Source organism: Penaeus japonicus, unplaced genomic scaffold (assembly GCF_977035675.1).
Source record: "Penaeus japonicus unplaced genomic scaffold, GWHDUDI00000001_assembly GWHDUDI00000013, whole genome shotgun sequence".
Lineage (NCBI taxonomy): Eukaryota > Metazoa > Arthropoda > Malacostraca > Decapoda > Penaeidae > Penaeus > Penaeus japonicus.
This window is the reverse complement of record NW_028234415.1, coordinates 42,553,246-42,563,245: the sequence shown is the minus strand read 5'-3', so window position 1 is coordinate 42,563,245 and position 10,000 is coordinate 42,553,246. Positions and strand designations below refer to the sequence as shown.

At 35.9% G+C, this 10,000-nt stretch overlaps 1 protein-coding gene across 1 annotated transcript in view; it reads right to left on the bottom strand.

Moving 5' to 3' along the window:
- UQCR-C2 (Ubiquinol-cytochrome c reductase core protein 2) overlaps positions 1 to 4,356 on the bottom strand; it is a 7,435-nt gene extending 3,079 nt beyond the window's left edge. The window contains exons 1-3 of the mRNA XM_043000497.2: positions 4,207 to 4,356; positions 690 to 835; positions 352 to 543 (exon numbers count right to left, since the gene is read on the bottom strand). Of these exons, the coding sequence (XP_042856431.1) occupies positions 352 to 543; positions 690 to 835; positions 4,207 to 4,251 (383 nt within the window). The 5' untranslated portion in view covers positions 4,252 to 4,356. The remainder of the gene's footprint in view (positions 1 to 351; positions 544 to 689; positions 836 to 4,206) is intronic.
- Positions 4,357 to 10,000: the final 5,644 nt, after the last annotated feature.

Here is a 10,000-nt window from a genome sequence, read left to right as displayed (position 1 = left end):
CATACATCAGAAGGGATAATAGCAGCATGAGATTTATCTGAATTCAATTTTATATTCTAATGTAGTTAGTGACAAATTCTGGAAGTAAGCTTCATTTATTGCCAATGGATTTCATACAAAAACTCACATACAGCATAAAAAGCTGAGACTAATGTGCAGTAGTCCTACTCTTTTTTACTCTTACAATGCCTTTTTAAGTTATGAGAAAAAAAAAAGAAAAAAAAAAAACATACTTTTTCCATGAAATAACAGGCTATAAGGTTTTAATCATGAGATTCACATGAAAATGTAATTCAGATACAATATTTTATCTATTAAAAAAATAAAGAAACACTAATAAATAACACTTACAAGCTGTTCCTGGTCATGTCTAGGCTGTACATAGCATGTTCACGGCCAGACTCTGCCAAGAGGGATCCACCAGCCTGTTGGATGGTGCGAGTGATGGCAAAGGCTGAGGCATTCTTAGTGCACAAACCGACAGAGGTTCGCAGCACGTGGGCAGCTCCCTTGTTAGGTGCTGTCTCATAGCGTGAGCCAGCCCTGTAAAGTCAACTCTAATTAACTACAATTATCCTTTCTAAATCTTCAATGTTTAAAATTAAAAGAAGTATTGATTATTGACAGATAATAAAATGACAAATTGGTCTAGTCATATTGGAAAAAAAGAAAGAAAGAAAAAATCTTACTTGAAGAGGACAGCCACACGTGACACTGGGGCATTGTTCTCAAGAGACGCGACAACAGTGCCTGAAGGGAGGCTGGTCACCTTCACATCATGGCTGGGAAGGGTGTAAGACTGCTGCGTGGCTGCCTGGGCTGCATAGCCACGGTTCTGTTGAAGATAATGGATTACTCATTCACCACTCTAAAGAAATATACAGACACTTTCCATGTCAAGCTGATCAACACAGATGTAACATTTCAGACTGGGTCATTGCAAAAAAGGATGAACATACAAACAGCATAGATTTATATCTTGACCCATTGCTGGTTTAATAAAATATGTATACAGTCGGATGGTGGGTTTGCATTGTTTGGCACGGTGCCATCCGCGTCTACAACCTACTCTGCCTTGGCAGCAAATCATGCCATCCGCTGTCATTGGGTTAATAAACTGATATTGTGAAAAGATTAAAACCAAACGAAACTCACGACTTTGGACGGGACTCGATCTGCTGACCAAAGGGATGTGAAGCTACCAGACAGCTTATAACATTAGATTTGCTTAACACAAATGATGTTCAGCATGCATAAATATCAAGAAATGTGTATGTAGAAATGTACAAAATGTCAACTACCCATTGCAGATGACCTGGCTGGTTGTCAGGGCGGGCGGTCTACGAGACTAGCATCACCAGCTAAAAATTAGAGGGACGGGGAAAGGGTTTTCTCCACCTTCTGGGTAGCACAGACATGCCCAAACAATAAAATGCGGGTTTAGGCTGACTTTCGAACCCTGTAGCTCTGGAGCTAGCACTGTTACAGCCATAATACTTTACATGACTGTGTACGCACTTCAACTGTGACCAGATCCCGATGTCATGCCATGTCGCATTGACTCCCATCTTTTAGGCCTAACAGGTGCCAACATGTATGTCATGACACCCGTAAACAATGGGTTACATATATAGGAATGCTAAATACATAATAATGGCAACATATATGTAAAAAATAAAAATACTAATTTACTGGGGGTGTGCAATGCTTACAGTATTGTTTATATTGATATGGTTTAAGATAAAGAAGTCCACAAACACTAATATAACTAATAGTTCCATGAATGTATATAGTGCAGCTGTCTTATTTGGTATATCTTTTTGGTTTTGAATAAATTAGAAATTATGAGATCAATTTTGATTGGCTATTAACTGAACTGAACACAAGCACTCTTATGGCAATGATAATACACATACATAACATCATGGCACACTCCATGCGCACAGATTTTGAGCATTTTTGCCTTTTCACATTGTACTTGTTTATTGGTAGCATTTATTAATATTACTCTATTTGGTTAGTGGACATTATAAGGAATCCTCTGAAACTAATTTTGATAGGTTTTATGAAGTGTACCTATTCTAGATATTCACCTGCCAATGTATATCCCATACTAGAACCAACACCACAATCACACACACATCTTCGCATTACAACTAGCTGGAAACTAGCTCAAAAAGTCAAACTCATCGATTCATTGATAGTACAGAACATGAAATTAGTATGGATAGATTCCTTCTGATATCTCTTGACCAAATATATCAATACTACTTAACAAAACCAATAAAGAAGTACAGCCTAAAATGTTCATAATCTGCATGAATGGGAGAGATGCCTTTACTAGGCGAGACATGTTTACCATACTTTCTGGAGCCTGGACTGTACTGTGTTGTCCCACACGCACACATGCTCTGAAACGGGGTGTTTAGAAGGGGTCAAAACCCCATCCCTTAGCTAGGGCTAGTTTAGGTGGGTCATTAAATTAAGATTTTGTAGACCAAAATATACCCCCAAAACAACCCATTCAATTTGCACACAGTATACCATGTGCATGCATAAATTGTAAAGTAACCATATATTTTGTATCTTTACAGTAGACAAAAATATACCATGTTAGAGGTAATTTGTTAGTAGACATCTATGGGATAACAGTTTTCGAAGGGTCATTTACCATCTTTATCCCACAATTTCACTGGGGTATAGCATGCTTTCCTCACCTGCCAGGCTTAATATCATCACTGCTGCTGGGTTGTGTTGACTAAATTGCCTATTAACACACACTGAACATCACAAAGAATCCGTTGATACCAATTTCGCTGGGTTTTAAGAAGCAGACCTATTCCAAAAATTTATGGTAAATTTTCCAAATAACACTGCGTTACTAAATATCATAAAAGTGGTATCGATGGATTCCTCTAAACCTCTATTATTCATGTATAGTGGATATAATGCGCAATTCCACACCTGGACCCCACAATCTGGGCCCCCCTTTTTAAAGGCACTTCGTGCGACCTCGTGACACTTCGGGGTATATTTCGTATGCAAAATCTTAACCCAGTTACCTACCCAACTTTGTCTAGTTTTGAAATTAGCCCTAGCCAAAGGGGGCTTTCCCCCCACCCTGGACCCTCCCTATTTGGGGCACTTCATGCAACATACCTTCTGCAAAATACCTTGATATCCAGCCCAGGCTTGTGGCTTGTGCGTCCGAGAATCTCGAGGCGTTAGGCTTATGCGTTCGAGAACCCCAGTATAGCAACCGTGCAAAACCGGAACTGCCCTGGTGTGAATGGGTTAATAGGGGAGGTCCACAGGGAGGTGTAGCTCCCTCTTGGGAAAGGCTGACTTCAAAACTAGGCAAAGTGAGGTAGATAATTGGATTAAGATATTGCATATGAATTATGCCCCTGAAGTAGCACGAGGTAGCACAAAGTGCCTTAAAATAGAGGGGGTCCAGGGGGTAAAAGCATACAGCCGGAATTCATATTTTCCCTCTCAATTTCCCTGCTCTACTTCATGCCCTCCCCTTCTGTCGGGACCCAGATTGTGAGGTTCAGGGGTGGAATCGTGCATTATCTCCAGTATATATGAATAGTACGGGTTGAGAGGAATCCATCAATACCACTTTTGTGTTAATTAGTAATGCGTCTTTATTTGGAAAATTTACCAAATTTACCAAACCCGCTTGCATTGCAACTGAATTTACTAGATTTAAGGAGCCTCATTACTCATTCCTAGTGTAACAATACTTATCTAGTGCTAAATTGATAAAGCTGATGATGACTCCAAGTAATATCATTTTAGTTTATTGTTCTGTACTGCAATTTTCCTTATATCTGTGGGCCTAACTCTTTCTAACTCTTTCTAAAGGACACAGACACTGCTGTAATGTTTGATAGGCTTTCATAGCTTAATGTATTCAGCAGATTTTCAAAGATAGACATTCTAATTACAAGAAAAGGAAACTGTTCCTAGCTTCCATGAGACCATTCCGGCCACACCAACCCGCGAACAAACACACGAAAACGAGAAAACAACACATTTCGTAATGAGGACCCAATCAGCTGAGCGATTGCGTAGCCGAGACGACTAGAAAATCCTCGACCGGTCTCGCCCTATTTTCGTATTTCAAACCCATATCCACTCTCTTATTCCCCTTTTCAGCCTAGCTACGATTCCTCGATTATTCCTCATCCCTTTACTCACCACAACATTCTTCAGGAGGCTTGGCTTAGCTAATTTCGAGGCCATAGTTGTTGCGTGGGGTGGCAGTTGTGGTGTCTCTCGGTCGCCCTTTCCACCGGAACAGCTGAGCCGCGATTCCCACAATTCACCGCGGCGTGAGCATCGCCTTGCGCAGACAGTATAATGTCTATCCACTAACAGGGTATTTTTATAGATTATCATGGATAGCTAAATTGCTACTGTGGACTATCATGATTTTAATCAGGTTCAATCAAATTCATAATTGATTCATGGAAAGATTCTTTATATAGTTGTCTGCATCTCTCACATATATGTTTTCATTCTATTTTGTCCTAATCTATCGCATATTTATCCTAGAGTATACCCAGGCAGACAAAATTAACTTCAGTAGACACGGAATAGATACACAACGATGCTCTTGTTTTTTCTCTGTCACCTTTTCAGCTTAATTGTAAATCTACTTGCCTATACAGTTTGTTGTATATACATACCCATATATACGTATATACGTACATACGTAAACACACGGACACACACACACACACACACACACACACACACACACACACACACACACACACACACACACACACACACACACACACACACACACACACACACACACACACATACACATATATATATATATATATATATATATATATATATATATATATATATATATATATATAAACATATGAATATATATATATATATATATATATATATTATATATATATATATATATATATATATATATGTATGTATACAAGTAATCTACCCATAACCCAAAGTATACATTATAACACACACACACAACTATATATATATATATATATATATACATACATATATATATATATATATATATATATATATATATATATACATATATACATACACACACACACATACCCAAACACGCACCACACACACACACACACACACACACACACACACACACACACACACACACACACACACACATATATATATATATATATATATATATATATATATATATATATATATATATATATATATAATACACACACATACATACATACACACACGCACGCATACACACACACACACATACACACCACACACACACAGGTATATATATATATATATATATATATATATATATATATATATATATATATATATATATATATATATATATATATATATATATATGTATATATATATATATATATATATACACACACACACACACACTGTTTATGTATAGTATATTGGTTACTCCGCTATTGGCACTGCATACCATAGATCTTTTGATGCTTGCGATAATTTTCTTCGTCCATATGAATGCCCATTTCATGTCAGCAAGCAGTGAAAGCGTTTTGTGAAAAAAATACGTGATTCTCTAAATTTAGATTCCCATTAACAATTATTCTGATGTCTTTTTAATGTATTTAATACAGCTTCTCCTCGCTTGATTTAGAGTAGAGGTCAATTATTGCTAGCACTTTATCTGGCTGCATGACCTATCTTGTTGTTAAATTCCATATTTCTTGTACAACTTCATTTGAACATTGTTTGCCTTTGATTTAATTACACATTTATCTTTCATATAGAAATTCTTTCATTCATTCGAGACATTTTCTCCTACCTCAACTTACGTATTTTAACTGCCATTCCAATCTATTATGTGAGACAGATAGTCAAAAACCCTTTTGAAACCCAAGTATGTGCAGTCTAACCAGCCTTTTCACTCTTATATTAATGCAGCAACTATTGTAAAAGCAAAGGATACGCTTGTTTTGCCTTCCCTGAGTTGATATTGCTTGTTTAATATTACATCGTGTTTTTCAAGTAGTTCGACCCATCATGTCCTCCATGAAATTGCATATTACATGTGTTAGTGATTCCAGTCTATATAATGCAGAAGGTTTTGCCTATCCCCTCTCCTGTGCACGGTTGTGATGTCTGTTTCTGTTTCAGAATAAGGTGGTATTAGTAGTCTTAGTGGATTCATTGATCTAGGATCTTATGCATTTCTTAGTCTTTAGTTCAGACCTTGTTCATATTTACAAGGGTAACGATCTGATCTTTGGTTTAGTATTACCATTCATGTAGTTGAATAAAAGTTTTGGTTTGGTGGCATATTTGGTTATTTATGCCTCTTTCGAAAACACTATTGGTCTCTCTCATGATATGGTTCTCTCAACTGTCAATCTCTCTTGTGGTGTATCTGACCTATTTCTTCTGATTTTCCCAACTGAAACATTTTTGGTCTTTCCTTAATTCAGGGTTGATTTTTTGGCACAAATCTATCAACTCCTTCACAATAGATCTTTCAGAGTCTTTAATATTGCTTCGTGTAGAAGTGTATCCCAGTCTTTGTCCTGTAGAAACTTTCTAAAGCTTCGATAATCTCGTCTCTCATAACCGTAATTTCTTTTATGATCCGTCTTCTCAATATATATATATATATATATATATATATATATATATATATATATATATATATATATATATTATATATATATATAAATTTTTTTTTTTTTTTTTTTTTTTTAATGCCTGATCACTTTTCCCCAGTATTCTAAAAAAAAAATTAAACTATCTTTACTTCTGGTAAATATTAGGACAAGTGTAGACAGCCTGTCTATACCTCTTTCCCTTTGTGTATTCAACTACATTCTGATGAAGGTCATGCTCATTTACCATTATCATTAAAATTCCCTGGTAAAATAATTTCTTTTAGGAATTTTCATAATACGCACCAACTACTTTAGGGTCCCAAACATTTCTTTGGCTAGTTCTTTGTGACTTACTTTGGGTCATGCTAATGTATAAGGTGGCATGTAAGTAGTGGATATCAGTAACTTTACTCCGTTCATTTCTATTTTCATGAATTTTCATGTCTACTATAAGGTCTAAAGAGGAGTCAACCTTGTTTTCGGTGATGCACATTCTGCCTGCACTATTCTTTTGGATTATATTTCTATCTTTGATATCTTTGAAAATAGGCTGTCCGCATTTCTGCAAGCAACGTCCCCAATGTATATTACGGTGTTCCATTTATTCCATTCGATTTCTTTTAGTTTCTTTTGTAAGATTTCTAGTTCTTTCTTAGATTTACTCTTATGTTCTTACATTCTTCATAGCTGGGGTTACAGCTTGTCTTTTGCTAGGCAAGAAAGTGATTTTCAAAAGGCGTTTTTTTTTCTTTCGAATAGCCTATTCTTCGGAGTGCAACGATGTCTTTTTCTGAAAAATTCACGGTATATGGTTCCCAGTCAGCTTCTTGTCTTCGTTTCATCTTTCAATGCTATTTTCTGATACCGGGTCTTTGTTTATGTTTGATTTTAAAAATTATTTCCTTGATTTGTTTTTCTTTACCGTGCTTGCTAGTTTCATTTTAGTCTCTTCTTTCGTCTTCTTCAAGTTCTTTTCAAACTTATTTCCCATTCCATTCATGTTTCTTTAACAGTCACCATATCGGCAAACGAAGCTTTGAGTTTTTTTTTTTATCTACTAAGATTTCATTTCATTGTTGTTGTTTTTTTTCAAATTATGTGACTGTTTCACGTAGTTTAATTACCTCTGCTACTTTGATTAAAATCCCTATACCTTAACATGTTCTAGCTTTTGCTCGAACTCGTCCATTTTCTTTTTTAGGTTTTGTGCAGTCTCCCATGAAGTAACGATTTTCTCCGCACGTTTTCTACGACTTCCCTCACCTTTCCTTTTCTTGTTGATCGGATTCACCCTAGAGTTAATTATAGCCCACAGCAATTGATTTACATGTATGTGTGTGTGTGTTTATGTATTTGTTCATTCATTCATTTTTTCCATATTTTGTTTATTCATATTTCATTTTATGTATATTTATGAATTTATTTAGGAGTAAAATGTATGTTTACACAAGTCATACCTAAAAAATACAATTTTCTTTGTTATGTCACGAGAGAAAAATGACGTAATTATGATACATGACTTAAGTATTTATTTGACCTTCCACTTCTCTCTCAGCAAGTGAATTAGCACACCCAGTTTCTTCCTTTTCTCTCATTTCTGACGCCAAATTTCAAAAGCGACAATTTTCCGTAATAGATCCGCGTCGCTGGAACTATAGTTACTGGATTTGACTCACTATATGACTCACTATACTAACGATTTTGGCTACGTGAGGATCACATTAGGCATAAGAAGGAGAGGGCATGGGAAGAATCAATGATACTAATGATAATAAAACTGATACCGTAAACGCTGTCAAACATAGTAGGTAATATCTAGCCAGAACATGTTGAGGACTTTCCCTATCCTTTTGGGAGCAGTTCCAAGGGTGAGAGACCAATGATGTAAAACACATTTTATAAATACATTATATCTATATTTATATATACGTATATACATACATACAAACATACATAAATACATACACATATATATGTGTGTGTATGTGTGTGTGTGTGTCTGTGTGTGTGCGTGTGTGTGTGTGAGTATGTGTGTGTGTGTGTGTGTGTGTGTGTGTGTGTGTGTGTGTGTGTGCGCGCGCGCCCAGAAATAACAAAATCAACAACAGCAATAACAACAACAACGATAATAATAAAGATAATGATGATAGTAATAGTAATGTCAATAATAATTGACCAATTTACTCGATGATTTTTTTTTTTGAAAATACGTGAATACTTTTATACCATGATCTTTATATCTAATCAATATAAATACTTGAATAGGAGCGAAATATCAAAATGAAGAACTAATCATTCCCTTCAAAAAATCGTACAGAATATTTAATAAATCAAAAATTATATTCACTAATTTCCAGTTTATTACCAAATATAATGGTCGTCCTGTGGCCACCCAAAAAAATACCTCGAACCACCAGTTGAGAGCCAGCCTTCTCCAAGACAATGTTGCGACCATCTAGGCAAGTGTTCTCACATTGCAGTGCACTTCTCATTAAAATCCCCTATCTACTCACTAAAAGAGCAACACCTTCATCTGCAATAACGGTACTAGATCTAGCTCCACGTCTACTGCAACAGGCCACACAAGACCCAAATAGATGGAAATGAAAATAGATCTCTGTTGATGCAGAAAAGTGGTTAGGTAATGACCACGATCCAATAGACTGATTTACAACTTCAATTCCAGTTTCAACTTTTTTTTTTTTTTGCAATCTGTAGAACCATTGAGTTGACTAATGATAGCCCCATATTATTTCAAGTGTATCGTTTGATATATTAACAATATGAAGACATATTGTTCTTGTTTTCTTTAATAAATGATATTTTTTTAAAGCAAAATAAGCTACCTGTTTCAACTGAATTTGTTGTGGACTTTCAACCATTGTAGTTAATACTTGATGGATGACCCTCTTAAATGGACAGAAATTCAGTCAGTTTTTATAAAAGTTCAGACATCTTACTCCGGCCTTTTGAAAGGGATGTAAATAGTTCTGCAATCATTCATTAGTTCCGGTCTTACTTCCTGTCGTATCAGGTTTATGATGTATATCGATGTCTTTTATAAAGACTAAAGATGTGTGTGTGGGGGGGAGGGGGGAGGGGTGAGGGACTGGGGTGGATTTACATTAGGTTTTGTTGTCGTTGTTCTTGCGGAATGAGGATTAACCTTGGTTGAATGTGCAGACGCGGTTAATGCTTCTTGACTTCTGCTTTGTGAACACCAGACCGATCGGTGGCCAGAATGTTTTCAGTGCTTCAAAAACTTTATGATTGTTCATGTTCTTATTGCTATTATTATCATTATTATTGTTAATATTATTATTACCATCATCATCATTTCTGTA